The following is a 23,648-nucleotide window of genomic DNA, read 5'->3' on the forward strand; positions in this document are numbered from 1 at the left end:
CCAAGTGACATTTTCTCATCCTATAGCTCAAGTGGGACACAGTGGTGGTGGCCAAACTCCAGGTAGAACCTTACTACTAAGCTAGGGTCCGGGAAGTACTGATCCATCCCACCGAGGGATTATATTTTGGTTCCCAGAGGTTTGGTACAGAAGCCCTGACTTGAGAGCTATGCAGCTAGGCCAGGGCCTGGCCTGGCACTGCCAGTTATGATGAGTGCTGGGGACAAGTAGAGAGGATGTCTGCTCAGTGTGGTGTGTCAGGAGAAGGGACAGATAAAGGGGTCTGGTGACTTCCTGTTATAGAACTGCTCTAACCAAAGCAGCCACTGTCATCATCAATCGTGCCTGCCTGCAAGAGCCCACCTCCATCTTGGTGACTGTGGGTCTTTCCTCATAGGAACAGATAAAGGTCATTTGTGTGCAATTCTGCTCTAATTGCATTTGCCCCTTGGGGGCCTCAGGGGGTCTGAGTTTATGGGATGTGGAAGGCTGACAGGAGGGGTCCCATCTATGTGGCTATGGGGAAGCCATCATCCATGCTACACTTCTTTGCGGTCCTTCATACTTCTACCCATAACCCCTCCCTGTAAGTTTGCGAACCTCTCTGACTCCCCAGGGGGAGCTTTGGTGGAATTGTTCTTTGGTTTATCATTGGGACCGTAGGAAAGAGGGAAGATGTGACATCCACTCGGGGGGAATTCTGGTAACGCTCCCAAGTCTATCTTGTGGGCACTGGGTAAGCTTTCAGTTGAGGTGACAGAGGCACTGGGAGGGACTGAGGGTATCAGAGTCACATGGGGCTGGTCTGCCTTCTCCTTGTCTCGGCCTTGGTTAGCAGGGTGGCCCAAAGAAATCTTATTGCTTGAAGACTTAACTTTGGTCCCATGTGATAACTTGTACTCCCGATGACCTCATGGAGCGATCTGTCCTCAAGGATCTCCTGCTGTCTTTTAAGTGGCTGCCACCTTAGGCTGTGACTGGAGAACCTTGGGCTGTGGCAGCAGCAGCTTCTGCTTCCTCTTCCTCCTTCCAGCTGGAGACATAGGAGCTGAGCAAGGTGCCTGAATTACCTTTATACCTTCAGCCTTGGGGGTGAATGAGCTGGCTTAGGTATCGCTAGCTCAACACTCCAGGAGTAATATGCCCGCCCACGTGCAGAGGCAAAGGGGGGTGTGGCCCAGCGTGTGAAGGGTCCCAGAGCCTTCTGGGAGCTGACACCAGTGTCTTCACTTGATTCCTGTGACACTTCCACCATCCAGACTACACAGTGATCCTTTAGCAAGATACCAGTGGATAGGGAGGCTCATGCCTGTGGCTCCAACGCTTGGGAGACAGAGATTGTATTAGTTACTGTTCTTGTTGTTGTATCTAAAAACTGGACAGAAGTCCTGGTGCTGGTGGCGCACGCCTTTAATACCACCGCTCTTGGAGACAGAGGCAGGCAGTTTTCTGAGTTCGAGGCCAGGTTGGTCTACAGAGCAAGTTTCAGGACAGCCAGGACTACACAGAGAAACACTTGTCTCTAGAAACAAACAAAACCAAGATAACAACAACAAACGGACAGAAGCATTTTTTTTTTTTTTTTTTTTGGTTTTTTTGAGACAGGGTTTCTCTGTGTACCCCTGGTTGTCCTGGAGCTCACTCTGTAGACCAGGCTGGCCTCGAACTCAGAAATCCGCCTGCCTCTGCCTCCCAAGTGCTGGGATTAAAGGCGTGCGCCACCACTGCCCAGCCGGACAGAAGCATTTTAAGGAATAAAAAAAAGACTGCTACAGAGACCGCTGAAAAACGGCGAGGTGCAAAGCTTTCATCGTGTTTTCAGTTACCTGTGTGCCCAAGAGAGGATGCACTGGCACCCCAAGCTCCTCCCCAACCTTAACACACCTTCCTGCTGCCCCGGTCCTCATCTAGAAGACCTCATAAGGACGCCAGGCGGGCCCACCCTGGGGTCCTGCAGCAGCAGCCCACTTGGACTCCTATTTCCCACTCAGTCCGTCCCAGGGAGCCAATTACAAGTGGCTCTCCCGGCGCTGGAGCATGCGCCAACACACTCATTGTGAAAGCCGCAGACAGGGCTTCTAGACTGACGCATGCGCACAGCTCGCGGCCTTGCTTGCGCCTGCGTAAAGTCATCCGGCCGGCGGGGGGCGGGGCCTGGTGCTTACTCTGATTGGCTGCGGCTGAGTGACCCGGAAGTGGTCGCGCTTCGGGGCTCTGTGGGTGGAAGGCGGCTGCGGGTGGTGTCTGGGAGCGAGAGCGCGGCGCTAGAATGAACGCCCCTCCAGCTTTCGAGTCGTTCTTGCTCTTCGAAGGCGAGAAGAAGTAAGTGGAGGCCGGCTGAGGCGGGGACGGTTGTACAGGAGCTGGCCGTAAGCTCTGGTGGAGCGCCGCGCTGCTCCTGCCCGGGGAAACCGAGGCGGGCTTTGCTTTAGAGCATTCTGTTCTGCTCAGTGCGTGTCTGCCCAGCTTGAGGCAGTGGTGCGAAGCATTGGCGAGTGCATGCATTTTGCAGTGGGAAAACGGAGGCTCGGGACATTGAGTGACACTTGGCTTATGATAGCAGCTGTGAAGGGACAGAGACACAGCTCCTTACCCTTCTCTGCAGCCTGAGGATTTCCCCCTAGCTTTTCTGGGATCCCGACTTAGGCCAAACCCGGCTGCGTGGTTCCATGCTAAAAAGAATTTCGGGACTCTCTGGTTTAGTGAAGCAGGACTGGTGGGTTGTTTTTTTTTTTTTTTTTTTTCGAGACAGGGTTTCTCTGTGTAGTCCTGGCTGTCCTGGAACTCACTCTGTAGACCAGGCTGGCCTCGAACTCAGAAATCCGCCTGCCTCTGCCTCCCAAGTGCTGGGATTAAAGGCGTGCGCCACCACCGCTCGGCAGGACTGGTGGTTTTTATTAAAGATATTTTAGTATGGGCTTAAGCAGGAGGGTTCAGAGAAAGAGATGCGCTAAGAAAGTTAAGACACTCCCAGGTTGGGTGTGTGTACATTCAATGAGAGTCCGGGAAAGTACACTGTACTCGAATGGGTACAGGCCTAGAGATTAAGCATCTAATTGTCTTTTTGTTTTTGTTTTTTCCAGATAGGGTTTCTCTGTGTATCCACTCTGGGTACCTTGGAACTAACTAGCTTTGTAGACCAGGCTGGCCTCAAACTCAGAAATCCACCTGCCTCTGCCTGAGATTAAAGGCTTGAGCCACTGGTTCTGTCTTCTCGTAATTGTCTTAATGGTATCCAGATACACCCTTTTGGTGACTCAAAGTTTGCCAAGAACCCTTCTCTCTTGTGTGTGCCCCTTCTTGGAAGTCAGCTTAGTCCCTACCTCGGGGGGAAAAGTATGGAGGTGTTGTGTCAGAAAGCGTTCGTGAACCCCAAAAGACCACCAAGGACATGTTTCCGATGTAATAGCATTAGTGGCTCTTTATTACAAGCTTGGGCTTGGGCTCTCCTCCAGCCCAACCCTGTCACAGCAGGACAAGAAGGGAAGGCGGAGCAGCCTCGAACCCAGGACAAGGTTTTCTAGAGAATGGGAGTGAGAGGGTATCAAGCCTGACAAGTCTCTTAACTGAATGTCTAGTCTAAGCTGACAGGAAGGAAGACCATGAGCGATCACAAATGTTCTGAAAGTACATCTGAAACAATCAGACTAATCATTGGTTAATTGTTGCTACTTAGGTAACTTGTTGTTACTTGTGGGTATGGACCAAGGACAAGCCGTGGGGTCCTTCCTGGCACTTGGGTGCAGCTTGCTTCTGCTGCAGGCCAAGTTCTCAGGCTTTTCTTTTTCCTTTAAGATGGAGGTGGGTCCCAAGATGGAGTAGATTTGCCTCTCAGAGGTACACCCCAGTGGTAGATTGCTTACCTAGCATGCACGGGCGCATTTCATCCCTGTATCAATCAGTCAGTAAATAATGAAGTTCTTCAAGGAGATTCTCCGAGTTTGTCTGTATAGTGTACAGTGTGCACTGCAGACCTGTAACTGACACTTCTCATTCCTGAGAGAGGGTTTGTTCTTGACATTAGATAGCTACTTCAGCCATCTTTGGGGGCATATTCTCAACAGAGAGCCCTGTTGTTCCTCGGGCAAGAGCATTTGGCCATGTCTGGAAACAGTTCTGGTTGTCCCAAGGGGGTTCCTATTGGCAGCTGGTGGGTAGAGGCGAGGTATGCTATAAACGACCCTTGGTTAGACAGCCTCTCAGAATTGGAGGATTCGGTCCAAAATGTCCATGTTCTGGGCTGGCAAGATGGCTCGGGTACAGGCACCCACAGGCAAGCCTGATGTCATGAGTTCAATCCCCGGGACCGCTGTGGTAGGAGGAGAGAACTGACTATAAGTTGTCCTCTTATACAGGTGTGGACAAAGTAAGAAATATTTGTGTACTGAGTTTGAAAAGTTCTGCTTTAGAATAAAAAGAGTAATCCTTAGCTGGGTGGTGGATTTTAATCTACCTTTAATCCCAGCACTTGGGAGGCAGAGGCAAGGGGATCAAGGCCAGCCTGGTCTACAGATCAAAGTTCCAGGATAGTTAGAGCTACACAGAGAAATACTGTCTCAAAAAACAAAACAAAACAAAAAAAAACCAAAACCAAAACCCAAGAAAAACAAAGGCTGCTAAGTAGATGCTCCCTGGTGTATAACTAGGAGGCTGCGGCAGGGTAGAGGCGGTTTCTTGTTTGCTTTTTTTTGTCATGCTGGGGATTGAACCTAGGGTCTGTCCCATGCTGGGTTAGTGCTCTATGCTAAGCTACACTCCAGCTCCCCCTCCCCCTTCTTACAGTTCCTGATAGGTTGGGGAGATGGCTCAGTGGGTAAAACAGTTGCTGAGGACTTGTGTGTAGGTCCCCAGAAGTTGTATAGAAACTGTGTTGAGTTCTTCCAGTGCTCCTCCAGGGACACAGGAAGTGGAGACAGGAGGATCAGCTAGCATGTTGTATCCAGTGGCAAATGAGACCCTATCTTAAGCAAAGAGAAAGGCCAGGATGAGGTTTTTCTCTGTCCTCCTGCCTCAGCCTCCCAAGTTGCTGGCATTACTGGTCTGAACTGCCAAGCAGGCCTGTCTTGTTTATTGTTTTGAACAGTGGGAGTGGTGGAGACGAGCCCCAGAGTCTGGGTCTATACTACACATAAGTATACATGGGAGGTGAGTGGTCGGCTATTGAACCACGCCAGAGCTCAGAGTTCTTTATGGCTGAGCAGCCTGACAAAGGCTTCCAAGGGCTAGACCTGTAGCTCAGTGGTAAGGGCTTTGCTTAGCACGCTCAAAACCCAGGGTTCAATTCCCAGTAGCACTGGGGTAGTGGGACTTGTAGAATGATAGATAGACCTGGGCCTGCCTTGATTGTTAGGGGTTAAGTGTCTCCTGGTCCCAACCCCACCCCCCTAAGTCAGGGTTTCTCTGTGTGGCCCAGGCTGGCCTCAAACTCAGAGATCCACCTGCCTCTGCCTCCTAGATGCTGGGATCAAAGGTGAGTGCCACTACAGCTAGTTGGTTCTCTTCTTCTAAGAATTTAGTCAAGAGCTAGTTTAAAGGAACTGTTCATCAGTGTGAATGCGGGAAAGGGCCATGTACCTTAGTGTCTGAGGTAGTGGGAACAGCCCAACTGCAGTTTCAAAAATGTGTGACCACAAATGGGGACATTGTGACCCTCAGGGCCCCTGGCTGGCTCAGGCCAGTATCACAAGGCTGGATGTGGGCTTGAGCTACGGCCTGTCTCTTTCTAGAATCACCATTAACAAGGACACCAAGGTGCCCAACGCCTGCTTGTTCACCATCAACAAAGAAGACCACACTCTGGGGAACATCATTAAATCGTAAGTCTTCCCCAAGCCAGGGGTTCCCTGCCAGATTCAGCAGGGCTCTGTAGACTGAGCACAAGTCCTGTGACAGTGTCTTCTCGTTCTCCTTTGTGCTCCAGATACTTTTTCCAACCTGGTCTGACAGGTCTGTTCACAGAAGGCTGTTTCTGTATTAGTTTTCAGACACAGGGTCTTGTGTGTTGTAGGCTGGCCTCAGACTCACTATGTAACAGAGGAGGACCTGATTATGGACTCCTGACTGTCCTCACCTCTGCCTTCCAAGTGCTGGGGTCTCAGCTGTGTGTTGGCTGTCTACTGTGAGACTGTTCAGGGAGCCCCAGCAATTGCCTCTTGGTCTTTTGGTTCAGATCAAGCTCTAGTAAAGCAGGATTTCATTTCAGTGGGCATTAAGGGGCAGGTGCTGGTATTGTGGTCATTCCAGCACTTTGGGAGGCAGAGGCAGGTGGAGCACATAGAAGTTCAATGCCAGCCTGGTCTACATAGTGAGCTCCAACTCAGCCAAGAGAAACCATGTCTAAAAAAGGGCGGTGGTGGCGCACACCTTTAATCCCAGCACTTGGAAGGCAGAGGCAGGCGGATTTCTTGAGTTGGAGGCCAGCCTGGTCTACAGAGTGAGTTCCAGGACAGCCAGGACTACACAGAGACCCTGTCTAAAAAAAATCAAAACAAACAGGGCCTTGTAGGTCGTGGCTGAGGAGCAGCCTACCGCTACTGTCATGGGGTCTCAACTTCTGTGGTGAAAGATGCCATCACAAACTGGTTCCCAGCCAGGGTACTCCACCCTTGTAGATACAAGGTTCCCATAAGGTCTTGGTCCCTTTAACTTGATTTGTCCCTACTTTAGTTCTGGGAGGGAACCTCAGGCCTCGTGAATGTTGGGCGAGTACTCCTCCACTGAGCAACATCCCCAGCTGTTGTTAACAGGCTCATTCAGCTGCCTAGGCTGGCCTTGAACTTATAAGGTCTCCGAGGAGCCAGGATGACCTGCACCATGCTCGCTTATTCACAACTGCAGGTGGGGGCTACATTGGTTAGCAAGCCTGCCAGGTTTGACCTCCCTCACTGTGAACTCTGTTTCTCAGCCAGCTGTTGAAGGACCCACAGGTGCTGTTTGCTGGCTACAAAGTCCCGCACCCCTTGGAGCACAAGATCATCATCCGTGTGCAGACCACCCCAGACTACAGTCCCCAGGAGGCTTTCACCAACGCCATCACAGACCTCATCAGCGAGCTCTCCCTTCTAGAGGAGCGATTCCGGGTGAGCAGCCTTGGGGGCCAGGGGTGGGGGTGGGGCCCCACTGCTGTTATGGCTGTGAGTTATGTTGTATGATTTAGTAGTAGGGCTGCCCCAGCACACTTAGAATCCCCAACGAGGGGCTGGGGTGCAGCTTAGTGGTACAATGTTTACCACAATCAAGGCCTTGGGTACATTCTGGGGGGAGGGGGAGAGGGAGGCGGGGAAGCTCTCCCTGTGCCTGGCTACTCTGGGTCATAAGGTCCCAGAGACTCCAGGCTCTTGTCTAGTAGCCTAGCCATTCTTCCCAGGGTAGGGATGGCAACTCTTGGTCAGGGGCCCTCAGTAAGCGTTTGAGGTTTCACCCCACTGGGCGTGTCCCAGTCGGCTCCATCCCCAGCTCTCAGCAAGCAGATGCCACAGGGCAGGGTTGGTGAAGCCTGCTGAGGTACCTGGAGACTGGTCTGCCCCTTGCCATGTTCTCTGGAGTGCTTGCTGCATTTGGAAGGATTGCAGCGCCTCAGCCTTGGTGCCCGCCCTCCCCACTATCCTAATGTGCCGGGGTCATTAAATGTAGTCATTGCCTTTGTCCTCCTCAGGTGGCCATCAAGGACAAGCAAGAAGGAATTGAGTAGCAGCTGAAAGCAGTGTCGCTTAGTGGCCGTAAGGCTGGTGCATACATCCTCAGGGCCCTTCTCAGTTCACTGCGATGGTGACAGCCACTTTCAGCTCTCTAGCTGGGCACAGGACACTGTCCCATTCTGTACAGACTGTTTTCCTAATAAAGTAGAACAGAAGAAGGGACTGTGCAGTGTGTGGCCTGTCACTCAGACCCTCAGACTCAGGCTGCTGGGCCTGCCTGGTTAACCAAGTGGGAACCCCATTGGAGCCTGTGTGAGTGCACTCCCCACTGGCCTCCACTCCACAATAGAGAATTTAATAAAAACTACTCACTGGTACAAACCCTCTCACCAGCCCCAAGCTAACAAGCCATGTCCTGACACACTGCCTTGTGCAGGCGTCTAGCATCTCCTCCAGATGGACACGATGTTGGAGTCCGTCAGAGCAGTGAGGTAGGTAAAGGCTGTGTTGGCCACGACTGTGTTTATCATGGTCTTGGTCACAGGTTGGTCCAATGCTGTTGGCTGAGGCCACTTCAGGATCTGAAGAGGGAAAAAGAAGGCGCTAGGCTCCTGCCTACCCAACAGCAGCCCCAAGGGACACCAGGACCTGCAGGGTACCACCGTCACAACAGTACCTGTGTCGGGGGCTGCAGAGTTGTTGCCAGTGGAGGCGGCTGCTTCAGTAGGTGTTCAACATCATAGATCCACACACTGCCCTCCTCGTCACCACACAGCACGAGGTTTTTGTCTGCTAGGACAAGTGGGAGCCTAAGATGGGGTGGGGGAGGAGCAGGGATGGAAAGGGAGTGTAAGGAAGTGAGCAGGCTCACCGGGACAGGTGCTGAGTGAAAAGTAGGCCAGGCTGGTAGGTGACCACTGCAGCCGGGCCAGGATGACCACAGGCAACACAGACTGGCCGCCCCGGCCTGCCCACGTCTGGCTCCAGCTCCACAGGTAGATGGTGCCCTGTCCACTCCCTTTGGAGGCTGCAGAGAGAGGAGACAGGAACTCAGGCTGACTGTGTGCCCAAGCCAGCTGTCAGTACAGCCTCCCTGCTCCCCAGGGAACAGGTGCCTCAGCCCACCCAGGGTGCCCAGCTGGGCTCACTCACCCACCACATCTTCATTTACAAATGCCAGCCCATCCACTCTCTGTCCCGACACCTTGGAGTCCTCAGAGAAGACAAAGTCCACTTCACACGCCCTGTAGAAGACACTAGCCTTACCATGCATGGTCCTGCTTGGGGTATGGGTTTTAGCACAGAGACTCCCCTTTGTCTTAAAGGGGAGTCACAGGGATGGGAGCATAGGGTCACCAGGGGCTGGACATCCAGGGCTGTAGGCCAGAAAGCGCTTTTAGTGTCCCTGTCTCCAAGACCAAGGACAAAACAGCTGTGAGAAGGGAAAGCTTTCCCTGCTGTGGAGTCCCTTTATAATCCCTCAAGACACAAAAGTGCCCCCCCACCCACCCAAGCCGTTTTCTAACTGCTACAAGGGCCCTTCCCATCCCTCAAGACAGGAAAGTGGCCAGGCCCCACTGTACAAGAAAAAAAAAAAAATCCTACCATTTTCAACCACCCTGGAAACATTCCATCTCCCAGCCCTATATCAACCCTGTGTTCTGCCCAGTTCTCTGCTGCTGCTGGCCTGCACAGAGGCAGCCACCTTCCTCGGGTTTCCCTCCCAGCTAATGTCTTGTGTGAAGTTTGTTGTGGGTGTGACTTTGTGGTATTCTTGGAGTAGAGCTCTCACACTTAAGACTGGGAAAACCAGCCGGGCGGTGGTGGCACATGCCTTTAATCCTGGCACTTGGGAGGCAGAGGCAGGTGATTTTTGAGTTTGAGGCCAGCCTGGTCTACAGAGTGAGTTCCAAGACAGCCAGGACTACTCAGAGAAACCCTGTCTCAAAAAAAAAAAAAAAAAAAAAGACTGGGAAAACCATCCTGAACTGGATGTTGCACCTGCATTGGGGAAAATTTCCTGGCAACTAGAGCAGAACTACTGTGGGGAAGCCTTTCCCTTTTGGTGCCATGACTCCATGGGTTCTCCTGGTGCCTGTGCTTCCCCTTGTGGTCTGAGCGCACTGGGACCCTATCCTTCATCTCCAATCCATCAGCAAGACTCACCTAGCTCACGGATAATGCAGCATCCATCCCAGACACCTGTGGCAATTAAGTAAGCTTCCCCTTTGGTCAGTGAAAACATCTCCCTGGCTCTGAGGAAGTAGCCATTGTGTGGTACTCTTGGAAGTGGAGGTTCCTCCAGCCACGGTCGTTAAGGCCACAGCTGGCCCTCTTCACCTGACCCCTCCCACAATGTGCCAATCTGGATCCCACTTATGAGCTGCAACTTCTCCCAGAGTTTCCACTGGGTCAAACTTAAGTGTCTACAGAAAGGACCTTCTGACTCCACAGGCAAAAGTCTTATTCGTGGCCTTCAAGGTGTACCATGGGAGAGGTATAGAGAAGAATCTCTCGCAAGCGACACCTGTCAATAAAAAAAGCCTTGCCAGGCCCAGCTCACCCCACAGCTCGCTTAGCTAAGGACAGCTGACACCTATCCTTATCCATTCCTTCCCAGTGGTACCAACCAGTCCCATCCCCTTTCTGGGAAGGGACCTCCTAGCCCAAATGGGAGCCTCCATTTCTTTTGCTCCCCATATCTGCTTGCCCTCAGGCTTGCCAGCCGTTCCCCTCCTCCTCCTCTCCAAACTCCACCCTGACACACCTTTTTCCTTACCTGCCTCCGGGAGATCCCTAGGCATGGGGCACCCCCTCTTACTCACTTATAAACCCACCAAATATATAACCCAGGCTCAATACCCATTTCCTCTCTAAAGCCGCAGGGGACACAGGCCTCTCACCTCTGACCTATCCGGGAACAATCTCCTGCGCGACCTCTCCTTTCTTTTAAGGCCCCCTTACACGTACAAACCCAATGGGAGTTATTGCTTGCTTCAGGATCTCTGACATCAATTCAGCACCACCTCCTCCACCTCAAAGCACCCGATCTCTACCGTGTCTCCACTGCCCCCTCAGAGACCTCCCACTTCTGTCCAGACCACAAGGATGCCTTGTCTTCTATTCCTCTGGACCCCGAGTCACAATATCTCTGTCTTCACTGAAAGACAGACATATTTATAATCCCTGACACTCACCGCTTGTACCCAACTCTCTCGGATCATCCTACCCCGGGGTTTCCAGGACAGCCCGCATCTATTCGGCCAGGCTCTGGCTTCTGACCTACTCTCGGTCACTTCCTAAACCCAAGCTTATGCAGTAAGCAGATGACCTTTGCCTTTGTAGTCCATCCTTGAAAACTAGCCAGGCAGACAGCTCCACCTTTTTAAATTTTCTGCCCAGCTGGGGATAAAGGGTCTCACCCTCTAAGCTCCAGCTGTTCACTCCTCAAGTTACTTAAACCCTACCCTTCTTAGGGATAGCTGGTGACTTATACTCTTGGACTCCTTTCTCTCCTGACTGCCCCTACCTACAAAGGCAGCCTCGGACCCTTCCATGAGCCCCTTTGTGTGTCCACTACCCAAGCCGTTTTGTAAGCTTCTACAGGTCCTTCTGCAGGATCCAGCCTTAAGCGTTTCTGAACTTAACTTGCACCCTTTTCTCTCGTTACTGAAAAGGAGGGTTATGCCCTCAGGGTCTGTGTCATCAACTTGGGCTTTTCCTTTGCTCTCATGGCATACTTACCAAAAAAAAAAAAAAAAAAAAAAAAAAAAAAAAAAAAAATTAGACCATGCTATCCAAGGATGGGCACCTTGACTGCAAGCTTATATGTGAATCAAAGAAGTTAACCTCTGGGTCACCTGGCACAGTCTTCTCTCCTCACCTCCTGTCCACCTCCTGGCATACAAGGCTCTAACACTACCCACTCCCAAGTTCTCTCTCTTCAGGTAGCCTTGGCAGAAGACACAACACTTAGCTTTCAGCCCTGCCCACCTCTTACCATATCGTATCTTCTTTCCTGGACAATCTCGGGATACCCATCCCATCCCTGCAGTGAGACCCTCAAAGAATGACCGCTTTATCCTATACAGACAGACAGCACATGAGGGAATGCTGCCTCAGGCTGCCTATACATGGTACACAGATGGCAGGAAGTATGAAAAGCAAGACATGTTACTGTTTCCAACACCACAGTGGCTGAACCACAGACCAACAGCAGAGTTCATGTTCTTACTCACACCTTCCAACTAGCAAAGGAGCAATCCCTAAGCCTCTCTACAGGCTCAAGGATGCTTTTCACACTCTCTTGTCATGTGCAGCTAACTGGAAGGGGCACAGACTGCTAATAGCTAAAGGAGGGGCTATAACCAATTCTGACCTGATTATGGCCTGCTAGAGGCCTCCCATCTTCCCACGGCCATAGGAACTGTCCACACCGATCACACCAAACAAACAATTCTGATATCTCCAAAGGATGTAACTGAGCTGGGGAGGCGGCTACAGCCATGGCTCTCAGAAGCCCAGATTCTGGTATGCCAGAGGCACTCTCATTTTACACTCACGTCTTCACCATCATCCCTAGATACTCAACACATTCATCCTATCTGGACCAGACCTTTCACCTCACTTTATCAAAACCTGACAGTCTATCCCGAGGATCTGTCCTTTCTAAAAACTATAACTGCTTCCTGTAAAATCTGCCAAACTTGTAATCCCACCTCTGGGCTTCAGAGTTTCCCTTTCCCACACATCAAGCCGGGGGTGGGGGTCCCCACTTGGGTCAGACTAGCATCCTGACCTCACCCACATGTCCACAGTTAGACGCTTCAGATACTTTTTGGTCCTTTCAGGGAAGTCATGCCCCACTGCAGAGTTCCAACCTCCCTTCAATCAGATATGGCCCTAAATTTACCTCTCAAACTTAGCTAAAGCCTTTAACATCCTGTGGTGTTTCCATATCACCCACCATCCTTAGTCTTCATGCAAGGTCGAACGAACCAATCACTCTCACAATGTTATCAAACTCTCCCAAAAACTTCATACAGACTGGTGGTACCAGCTCAAGAACCCTTGCTAATCTGTCACTGGGTTTGTAGCACCATGGCATGATAACCGAGTGGTCCAAGTCGCCCCCTTTCTTGCACTTCAGGGCATAATTGCTGGCATCCCCACTGGAGCGGCAGGGTTGACTGTCCCAGTTATTCACCACAGACTTTCCTCTCAGTTCATCCAGGATCTCCAGTTGGTAGCGCAGACCATCCTTATCCTCCAGGGTCAAACAGACTCACTGGCTACCATGTTACAAAGTCAGTGAGGATTAGATTTACTAACAACAAAGAGAGGTGGTCTTTGTCTCTTCCTCAGGAAGGAATCTTGTTACTATGTCAATCAGTCAACTCTAGCCAGATATCCAAGCCTTTGCCAATGGTTCACTGACAGTCCAGTATGGGACTGGATACCATCCTTCCTAACCCGTTTCCCTCCTTTTCTTAATCCTACTAGTCACACCCTGCCTCATAAACTTGTCTAGATTTCTTCAACAACAGATACAAAAGATTTCTAACCAGACTTTTCATTAGTTATAGCAACAGGACTACTGGCCTCAAGCTACTGAGCCAGAGCCCTGCAACACAGGATTAACCCTGATGTGGAGATCAAACAAGGATCTCCACACCCCTAATCAGCAGGATGATGTCCAATGAACCCCACTCCCACTCCTGTTTATCAATAGTAAGTAAACAAGGGGGGAATGTTGACTCATCAGGCCTTTCCCTGCTGTGGACTCCTGTATACTTTGTAAACTTTGAAAGCCTTCAAGTCAGTAGAGGCCAGACTTCCTACCTGAGGAGATCAAGAGGCCAGGCCCTGCTCCCAGATTTCCCTAGCCCTAAAGGTCATTTTAATGATCAGGCTACATAATCCCTCCAATCACAGGCCACCCTGGAAAGGTCCACATGTGATCCCAAACCCCCTCCCCCAAGAAACCACAGATAAAAGATAAACCCTGTGTCCTGCCCAGTTCTCTGCTGTTTCTGGCCAGAGCAGAGGCAGCCACCCTTCTGGGGTTTTCCCTCTCGTTACATCTCTTGTGTGAGGTTTGTTGTGTGGTGTGACTTTGTGATATCCCTTGGCTCAGGACTGCCAGGATAGCTTTCCCAGAACAGTAACAATTTCCCATGAGCAGATTTTGCTGGGGAAACCACCCCCTGCCAAGCACAATGGCTATAGGTTGCTGAGAAGCCATCTCCGGCCAGAGCCCACTTGCCCTGAGGAAACTTCCCAGCAGCTAGAGCAGAACTTGTGTAGGGAAGCCTTTCCCTTCTGAGCTACAATTCTCTCTTTTTTTTTTTTTTTTTTTTTTTTTTGGTTTTTCGAGACAGGGTTTCTCTGTATAGCCCGGGCTGTCCTGGAACTCACTCTGTAGACCAGGCTGGCCTCGAATTCAGAAATTCGCCTGCCTCTGCCTCCCAAGTGCTGGGATTAAAGGCACGCGCCACCACAGCCCGGCCTGAGCTACAACTCTTACAGCCAGCAAGGTTGCTATGCACACTTGGTGCCCTGAATTTGACCTCCAGAACCTGAAAAGATGGAGGAAACCTGCCTCTGCACTTTCACACAACAGAGAAGACCCAGCCTGGCACCAGAATATTGCTATTCCCCTTTTCGTGGTGGCACTCCCTGCTAATGACCCTGGAGGTGGGGGTGGGGTGGCAGATGCCAGCTTTGGGAACAGACAAAAAGCAACATACAGAGGCTAAGGCTCCCTCTGATAGATAACCAACATTTCTTCAAGCAGGTGGCTCCTGCCCTTGAAGGGAACAAGGACCAAACATCTTTGAAACGGTAAGAGGCCCACTCTTAGTCCATGACAAAAGGGCAATTAAGTGTTCCCAGACAGCTGTGACCAGTTTGTAAAAATACACTAGCTCCAGAAGACCACCATAAAGTTACTTCCCAGGTCAGGAAGGACCCTCCCAGCTGCAAGGTTCCACCCTGCAGTCTGAACAAAGTTATCAGGTTTGAAGGATGGCTTTCCCTGGTCACCTCTCCCAGGATCCCTGCATATGCACGTGTACATACTCCGCCCTGGACCTGGGCAGTCCATCCCTAACCTACCTGCCCAGTGGGGAAGGCTTGCGATCTGGGTCTGACTCTAGGGGTCTAAAATAAAGGCTTTCTGTTTTTACACTGGATTTGTGATTCCTGGAGTTCGTCTGGGGTTCCCGAGAACTGGGCATAACAAACGCACATAAAGGTGGAAAGAGAAATCCAGGAAGCCCTCTAACCTTGTTAACCCCCCAACCTCACCCCCCCCCCCCAATACATACACACACTCAGGTCAAAATAACAAGATAAAAACCTGTCTACACAGTGAAGTTCAGGCCAGCCAGGGCTACACGGTGAGACCTTGTCTTAAAAAGCTGGTGGTGGTCCCATCTGGGAAGACATGGGCCTGACACTACAGAGCCATCCTGGCATCTGCCCAGAGGACCAACTTGGGCTAGGGCAGCATCAGAGAGGATGGAGCAGGTAAGACCATGGAGAGTACATAGAATCTGGAGAGGGGAGGTAGATCAAACAATAAAAAAAGAAGACAAAAAAAAAAAAACAAAAAACAAAACAAAACAAAAAAAAACAAAAAAACACAAAACACCAAAAAACAAAACAAGCCAAACCCCAGGGATGATGGACGAGCAGGGAAACCTATGTCCACCAAGCGGCTGGATGGCCACACCTGCCCTACTTCTACTGTCCCTCTGGAAGCAATTATTGCTGTCAGCATCCTGTATCCTTCTGGGGCTGTTCCTTATGCTGAGAATCCTACTGAGACAGGCTAGGCCGAGTACATGATAAGAGCACACTAGGGAATGGCGAGATGGCTCAGAAGGTAATGGTGCTTGCTGCTAAGCTTAACGACCAGAGTTCAATCCCTGGGATCCACAGAGTTGGAAGGAGAGAACCAACTACGACATGTCATGTGTGCCCTTTTCCATAAATAAGTCAGATTATATAAATAAGTGTAATAAACTTCATTTTGCAGAAAGAAACTTGTACCTCACACTGCTGTTTGAGACTGGTCTCACAGGAAGAATGCTAATGAAGACAGACTGGTATTGAATACAATTTGCTAAATGAGTGCTGAGGAGGCCTTTAATCCAAGCACTGGGAGGCAGATGTAGGTAGATCTCTGAGTTCTAGGCCAGCCTGGTCTATAAGAGTGAGTTCTAGGCCAGCCTGGTCTACACAGTGAGTTCTAGGACAGCCTGGTCTACAGAGTGAGTTCTAGGCCAGCTGGTCTATAGGGTAAGTTCTAGGCCAACCTGGTCTACAGAGTGAGTTCTAGGCCAGCTGGTCTACAGAGTGAGTTCTAGGACAGCCTGGTCTACAGGGTGAGTTCTAGGCCAGCCTGGTCTACAGAGTGAGTTCTAGGCCAGCTGGTCTACACAGTGAGTTCTAGGCCAGCCTGGTCTACAGAGTGAGTTCTAGGCCAGCTGGTATACAGTGAGTTCTAGGCCAGCCTGGTCTACAGGGTGAGTTCTAGGCCAGCTGGTCTACACAGTGAGTTCTAGGCCAGCCTGGTCTACAGAGTGAGTTCTAGGCCAGCTGGTATACAGTGAGTTCTAGGCCAGCCTGGTCTACACAGTGAGTTCTAGGCCAGCTGGTCTACAGGGTGAGTTCTAGGCCAGCCTGGTCTACACAGTGAGTTCTAGGCCAGCTGGTCTATAGGGTAAGTTCTAGGCCAACCTGGTCTACAGAGTTCTAGGCCAGCTGGTCTACACAGTGAGTTCTAGGCCAGCCTGGTCTACAGAGTGAGTTCTAGGCCAGCTGGTCTACACAGTGAGTTCTAGGACAGCCTGGTCTACAGGGTGAGTTCTAGGCCAGCTGGTCTACACAGTGAGTTCTAGGCCAGCCTGGTCTACACGGTGAGTTCTAGGCCAGCTGGTCTACACAGTGAGTTCTAGGCCAGCCTGGTCTACAGGGTGAGTTCTAGGCCAGCTGGTCTACACAGTGAGTTCTAGGACAGCCAGGCTACACAGAGCACCCTTATCTTCCCTATCTTAGAGAACCAAACACTTGTTAAATGAGGGCGGTGAGATGTCTCAGGTTAGCCCTGCTGCACAATGCTCGTGAGCTGAGCTGGGACCCCTGAAACCCACAGAAAGATGGAAGGAGAGACCCAATCCCACGGGCAAACTGAGGCACAAATGCCCCACACAATGCACACACACAAAAGATGAAACACGGTGACTGGAGATTGCTCAGGTGTGGGGAGGCAGACTCCCCTTGGCCTTCTCCAACCACTGGCTCTCTGAATCAGGGACAGTTAATATTCAAATTCCCCTCTGTAAGAGGTGGCACAAAGCAAATTCTGCTGACACCACAGCTCATGAACCTCAGTACCCACTGCCCCGGAGCCTCACTCCTCAGGGGCATTCCACCTGCCGGGCCACGGTGCTCCCTTAGCTTTCCCACCTCGGCCCCCATTCCACTGTCCTCTCTGCAGAGCAGTTCTCTGAGGACTCACTTCTCAATCGCCAGGCTGCACCCTAAGTACTTGCCCTTCCCTCAGGGCCTTACTTGGTTTTCAGCCATGATCTCATGGAGCCCAGGCCAGCCTCCAATTCTCATGCAGCTGAGAATGATCCTGAACTTGTGATGTTCTGAGCCACTCAAGAGCTGAGGTAACAGGCATGTGCCACCGTACCTGGTTTTTGCGGCGCTGGGAGCTCTGTGCGTGGCTCCGCCTTCTGTAGACTTACAGCCTCAGCCCTTACATTTAATGTCAAGCCCCCTAGTCCTCACCACGTGGGCAGGACCGCCATGCTGAGCTGGCTCAGGGCTTTCCACATGGACAGATGAGCCACTGACGTTCATCACCAAAGCTTCTCCTCTGGGTACATCCTGTCTCCACTACTCTCACTGAGCCCTGGGGTATACATACATCATTTGCCCCTTCCTGGCAGACCTGGACATCACGCTAGGGCAGGAGGATCACACCCTGAGCGACACACTAGGGCTCAAGTGACTGACTACAGGCTGGTGAAGAGGACAGCCCCCGCACGCAGCATCTGGGACAGCCCGTAGGGCAGCCCTGTGGTGTGCCCAGGGTCCACCCAGCACACCCAGCTTTGGGGCCCAGCTCTGCAGGCGTCCCCGGCATCCTCACCCACCTTTGCTTCTGGGGCTGGTCCAGCCGCACATCCCAGCAGCAGCAACCTCCCTCACAGCCTGCCAGCAGGAAGTCATCTGGGCAGGTGGCAACAGGACAGAGACGCAAGGGGACAGAACTGCAGGTGAGCGTGAGGAGCCGGCTGCCAACATGGAAGGAAAACAAGGAGTCATGGTCCATGCTCACCCCCAACAGTCTCCTCTCCGGGCCAGTCCACAGCCTCACCTAGCCTGGAACTTGTAATCGTGGTCGGGCACCCCGATGTCCCAGAGGATGATCCGTTTGTCGTAGGAGGCGGCTGGGGAGCGGGTGGAGAGAGGTAGCCCTGAGAAAATGCCAACTCCCCTGGCAAACTGTGGCTGTGGGTCACTCAACCAGCTTATCAGAGGCAGAAAGGGCAGACTGTGGCAACGATAAGAACTCCTGGGCCCACACTCCCCATAGTCCTGCCCGAACCTACTATGTACAGCTTTATAGCTATCTTTACAGCACATCTGTCTCCTCTGGTGGGCTCACCATACCCAAGGGGCAGGGTTAAATCCCCTGGTCCCAGGCAGAGACACAAAGGAGCCTAAGTTGCTAGGAAACTTCAAGGCCACAAAGCATGCTAGAAATAAAACTGGATGGAAATTCTGACTGGCCAAGAGGCTACCTCACTTCTGAGTAATGCTCTCTGGGCCCCACACCCTGAACCCTACCACCTCAGAAGAGACCCTAGGCCAATGGGGCAGAAAAGGCTATGATACTGGGAAAGCCCAGAGGTGAGGGTCTTACTGAAGAGGTGAGTTTCATGGGTGGGGCTGAAGCAGAGGGTGGCAATGGCCTTCTTATGGGCCCGGATGACGCTGTAGCAGTAGCCTGCACGCACATGGAGCAGCCGGACCATGCCCCGAAGGCCTGCGGCTGCCAGCACATGCCAGCGCTTCTTGTGGCCTGCCTGGGTGACCACCGAGAGGACTGTCCAGGCCACTGAGAAGAACTCCTGAGGAGGGTGGAGGAAGAAACAGCCATGAGCGGGAATAGGAGGTTCCCCTTGCCTGGAGGCTGGTTTGGGGCACGGAGGCATGGAACAAACAAAAGCTCCCAGGAAGGCTATGGGGGCTGAGCGCCACCTTAGCATCTGCCCCGAGTGAGGAGCTGGGGGACCAGAGACTCTGGGTTCCATCCCCACCAAAATAATTAAAGGCACAGGAAACAGACAGCTTCACATGGACGTCCAGCCCCAGGGCTCATCCCAGAACCCGGCAGTCTTCAGGAAGGGAGCCCTGGCACTCACCTCGCCTGGTACCTTGTATTTATGGAGTACGAGGCCTGTCTGGCAATCTATCACACAAACAGCCTCTCCGCCACACGTGGCCACGATCTGGGACGTGGCCCTAGAGTGTCCTGTTTTATGGGATCAGCCACATAAACATCTTTTTTTTTATAAAGCTCCTCCCTGCTGTCCTCCTTCCTGCACCCCTTGCCTCTCAATCATTACTATTACTTATTTTTTTGCGTGGCACAGGTAATAGAATCCAGGGCCTCATACATGCTAGGTGAGGCATCTACCACTATACCACATCTATGGCCTCCTTTTTACCTTAAAAACACCAAACAGTGGTTATGTGGTTCTGTGCCTGTGTCATGTCGGGGTATGCCCATGTGAGCGTGGATGCCCACAGAGGCTGGAAGAGGGTATCAGATCCCCGGAGCTGGCGTTACTGGCAGCTCTCAACAGCCAATGGTAGACGCTAGCAACCAAACTCCAGTCCTCTACAAAAGCAGCAAGCACTCTTAACTAGGAGCCCTTTCTTTCTATCTTGAGATCAATCTCATTTCCCAGGTATCCTTCCCTGTGACCCAAACTGGCCACGCCCATTGGCCCAGCACACACCTTCCTCCCGGGCTGGCTCAAAGGCACAGGCCCACAGCTGGGTCTCCAGGTCCTTGGGGCTGTTGTTTCTGCTATGACACTGCAGGAAGTGCAGGGGCTCCAGGTGTAGGGCAGCCTGTGGGGACACAGGTGGTCACGGTTGACCCTTGGCATGCTCCCTCTGGCATGCTCACCCTGGCACCTGGAGAGCTTACCTGGTCTCCGATAGCGTCCACAGGACTGCCCTCAGTCTGCGCTGGTGGGAAGGGACACACTTTTTTGCTGGGAGGGAGTTGGACTGGGTCATTACCCGGCCGTTTTGAAGCCACTTTTCTGGCCTGTGGAAGGAAGGGGACTTTAACCATGTGACCACGCTCCAAGGTCCCTGACTACTCACTGAACTGTACGCCCTCTCACTCTGAAAAAACTCACAAAAAACAAAACAAAACAAAACAAAACAAAACAAAAAATGTTCTCGAAAGGCCTAAAGGTTAAAGGGCTGGGTCACCAGCCTATGGGGCTACTCAAGAGTATAGTGGAGGTGAGGGGACTTAGGCATCCCTTTGAAGGGGACACTGGGACACTGGTTCCCCTTTCTCTCTTTAGTTCTTGGCTACCACAAGATCCACAGCCCATCCCTGTAAGAGCCACAATAGGTACAGCCTTAGAACCAAGGAACTAAGTAAGGACTGAAACTGTAAACTCAAAACAACCTTTCTTCCTTGTAACCTTGTAAGCTTCAGGTATTTTGTCACAGCAAGAGAAGGCTGACTGTCATACTTGGGTAACACCCGAGTTTATGTAATCCTAGTGCAGAAAGGCCCAGGGCACTCACAGCCACGTGGATGGAAACACTCACCCTGAGCTTGATGGTACCTGCAGCCTGGGGATGCTCCACTGGGGTGTCAGCGTCTTGCACCTGAGCCCCACCTGAGGCCACCAGTTCCTCAGCAATCATCCGCACCTGGGTGAGGCCAGGCCATCAGCAGACTGAACACGGTCTTGGGTGCCCTTCCCCTTCCCCAAATACCTGGTCACAGGGAATTTGTGCCTCTGGAGGTAGGAAATGGCCTCCTCAGGCACAAGGGGCTACTACCATCTCAGACCCAGACAACTCCCCACAGTGCCCCAATTCTTCTTCACAACCAGGGACTTCTTCAGGACAACTCCAGAGTCAGGAAAACCAAACCCCCAGCACAATGCTCCCCTCCCTGTGACATACCCGCCATTGTGTGAACTCTATGAGAGACTCGGGGCCGTAACGCACATCCCTGACTGCAGACCTCATGAAATCAGCCTGCACTTTGTCAGCTTCCTCTTCAGGGCTCACAGTGGCTCTGAACTTCTGCCAGTGAGCTGTGACCTGCATAAGAAGGACCAGAACAAGGCCCACTCAGCCTGGGTCTTCTGGCTTACAAAGCACTTCCTCCTGACCACACAGTGTATTGACTATACCACCTTCTAGAAACTTCTGCAGGCACAACCTCTCATTTTGCTACTAGCGTAAACTGAAGTCACATGACTTGAAACCAGTCTGGTTCAACTGGGCATGGGGGTGATCCCAACACTTGGGAGGCTGAGGCAGAAGAGTCCTAGGCCATCTGGGCTATACAAGCAAAACCCTGAGTCAAAAAACAGCTACACTACAGAGTCAAGACTCCCTGGTGTCCTGCTGTGCTTGCTATACACAATGGAGACAGGGTCTCCAAACAGATAGAAAAACGAAAGATTCAACACCTCAGACTTGAGGCTGTCTGAGCAAGGATCTGTTTCACACCTCCAAAAATCCATTTCTGTCCCCATCAATAACCAACTGATATGACCAAGGACCCCACCCCCACCCCATCATCCTTACCCTGTTGGTCAGCTCCCGATCCAGGTTCTCCACCTGCTCACAGGTGGAGGCTGTGTCCTTACCATTGACCTTACATAGCTTGGGCAGGAGAAAGGAGACTTTGAGGTTGTCACTGACCTAACAGAAGGAGAGGTAACAGAAAGCCAGGAGTAATGCATACGTGTGATCTCACCAGCCTATGCTACATGAGACCCCGTCTCAAAACAAAATGGAAACGGGGGGGGGTCGGGGGGAAGGAGTGAAGCCTGAGTCTGCCCCACAGAGTCCTGGACCCGAGCATCCTGCTGGTAGAACCCCCACTCTCACCGTCAGGAAGGGGTTGCCTTCCAGATTGAGCTCCTCAAGTTCTGAGAACTGGTGCAAGGTAGTGACATCCCTTAGCTGGTTGTTGGTACAGTGAAGGGTGCGTAGATGGGACAGGCCCAGGTTAGCAGGCAGCGTCTCCAGCAGGTTGTTAGAGAGGTCAAGTTCCTTGAGCCTCTTCAGGCGCCCCAGGAGATTGGGGTCCAAGTGTTCTGAGAGCAGCTCCAGCCCTGACAGACTGGGGTGAGGGGAGAGATCAAGAGAGCTCAGGGGGCGGGCCAGTCCCTCCCGCTAATCACCCCATCTGTCTCACAGGGATTCTCATCAAGAAAGTTCTTATGCAAGCATGGGCTTACTTATTTTTCTTTTTTTTAAGACTTGGCTAGCCTGAACTATGTAGACTAGGCTGGCCTTGAAACACAAGAGATCCGATCCTCTATGACTATTTGTGTAGTCCAGGAAAGCCTTGAACTTACTCTCCTGCCTCTATCTCCAAGTGCTGGGATGACAGGCATGTGCCACCCCTTGGCAGCCGTTCAGGTGTCGACAGGGATGGAACCCTATGGAAACCTTTGTGCATGTCTAGTAAGCAATGTACCAACTGACCTACACCAGCAGTTCTAGGCTCCTGGCTTTTTGTTTGTTTGTTTGAAACAGGGTTTCTCTGTGTAGCCCTGGCTGTCCTGGAACTCACTCTGTAGACCAGGCTGGCCTCAAACTCAGAAATCCACCTGCCTCTGCCTCCCAAGTGCTGGGATTACAGGCGTGTGCCACCACCGCCCGGCTTGGCTCCTGGCTTTTTAAATTACATTTCTATTCATTACAGAGTGTCTGTGTATCTGTGTGTGTAAATGGGCACAGTCCAAAGTGTGAGTAAGAAGGTCGGGTTTTTAGGAAGTGGGTGCTCTCCACTGTCTGGGTCCAAGAAACTGAACTCAGGCTTGGTGACAGGCACCTTTACCTGCAAGGGACATTACTGTGGCCCATCTTCCTTCCCTACTTTGTTGCTGGGCACGGTGGCACATGTCGCCTTTAATCGTAGCACTTGAGAGGCAGAGACAAGCAGATCCCTGAAGTTCGAGGTCAGCCTAGTCTTCAAAGCTAGTTTCAGGGCAGCCAAGGCTTTTACACAGGCAAACCCTGTCTCGGAAAAAAAAAAATTTTTTTTTGAGAGAGAAAAAGGTTTTCTTTCTTTTTCTTTTTGAGACAGGGTTTCATACCGTAGCCCAGGCTAGCTTCCAACGCATAGTTGTTCCAACGCAACGTTAGTCTTGCGCCAGTCTTTTGAATACCAGATCACATGACGACTTTGGACCCTAAGGCTTCCCAGTTCTTCTTGTTTTTACTCGTTCCTGCTGACCCGTTCCGTGCTACCCAGGATCCCTCAATATCTCAACAGTCTTTCTACTCTCCGCAAGGCTAAGGGCGTTCGCTCCAGGTTTACCTGACACCGGGCTTTGGCTGCCAATCTCCCGCATCTCCGTTAGGGGCGAGATCTCCCGGACAGGAGAAAAGGGAGGGGTCTGAGCCTTGCATTCCGCCCACCAAACCACCCGCGCGGGAAATGAACCCCACGCCTGCTCTTACTTCAAACTCCTAATCTTCCCCAGCCTGTTGGTCTTGGGTCGCCCAAGTTGCAGGAGCAGCTGCGGCGTGAGAGGACCCATGGGTGGCCGAGGGCTCAACCGAACCCGCGCTTCCACGAATTCTGGTCGCTAAGGCCCGCTGCCGGGGAGCCCAGGAAGCGGCGCACAACAAACCCTTCACGAGTCCGGAGCGACCGGAAGGAAGCAAACCGCCGGCCGCACGCCCCACCTCCTGCTTCCG

General features: G+C 51.9%; 2 protein-coding genes across 7 annotated transcripts; one reads left to right on the plus strand and one right to left on the minus strand.

Annotated features, from left to right (window-relative positions):
* The first annotated feature begins 2,166 nt into the window (after nt 1-2,166).
* Nucleotides 2,167-7,859, plus strand: Polr2j (RNA polymerase II subunit J). Of its 2 annotated transcripts, XM_076923226.1 has the most exons (4): nt 2,167-2,322; nt 5,727-5,816; nt 6,905-7,079; nt 7,655-7,859. In XM_076923226.1, the coding sequence occupies exons 1-4, from the start codon at nt 2,270-2,272 to the stop codon at nt 7,688-7,690; spliced, it is 354 nt and encodes a 117-aa protein (XP_076779341.1). In that variant the 5' UTR covers nt 2,167-2,269; the 3' UTR covers nt 7,691-7,859. The 2 variants fall into 2 exon arrangements, with proteins under 2 accessions (XP_076779341.1, XP_076779342.1); XM_076923227.1 differs by lacking the exon at nt 5,727-5,816 and having other exon boundaries at nt 2,176-2,322.
* On the minus strand, nt 3,395-23,648 carry Lrwd1 (leucine rich repeats and WD repeat domain containing 1). Of its 5 annotated transcripts, none has more exons than XR_013107098.1 (16): nt 23,409-23,618; nt 21,825-22,059; nt 21,519-21,635; nt 20,886-21,026; nt 20,523-20,627; nt 19,879-20,001; nt 19,685-19,799; nt 19,085-19,194; nt 18,583-18,790; nt 18,034-18,106; nt 17,810-17,950; nt 8,790-8,881; nt 8,509-8,664; nt 8,314-8,429; nt 8,010-8,218; nt 3,395-4,309 (listed from the first exon to the last, which is right to left on the minus strand). XR_013107098.1 is itself a non-coding variant. In XM_076923220.1 (16 exons), exons 2-16 carry the CDS (start codon nt 22,806-22,808, stop codon nt 8,078-8,080), a joined length of 1,896 nt encoding a protein of 631 aa, XP_076779335.1. In that variant the 5' UTR covers nt 22,809-22,961; nt 23,409-23,608; the 3' UTR covers nt 7,972-8,077. The 5 variants fall into 5 exon arrangements, 4 of the variants coding, with proteins under 4 accessions (XP_076779335.1, XP_076779334.1, XP_076779333.1 ...); XM_076923220.1 differs by lacking the exon at nt 3,395-4,309 and adding an exon at nt 22,783-22,961 and having other exon boundaries at nt 7,972-8,218; nt 8,314-8,426; nt 23,409-23,608; XM_076923219.1 differs by lacking the exon at nt 3,395-4,309 and adding an exon at nt 22,783-22,961 and having other exon boundaries at nt 7,972-8,218; nt 23,409-23,547.

Source organism: Arvicanthis niloticus, chromosome 24 (genome assembly GCF_011762505.2).
Source record: "Arvicanthis niloticus isolate mArvNil1 chromosome 24, mArvNil1.pat.X, whole genome shotgun sequence".
Lineage (NCBI taxonomy): Eukaryota > Metazoa > Chordata > Mammalia > Rodentia > Muridae > Arvicanthis > Arvicanthis niloticus.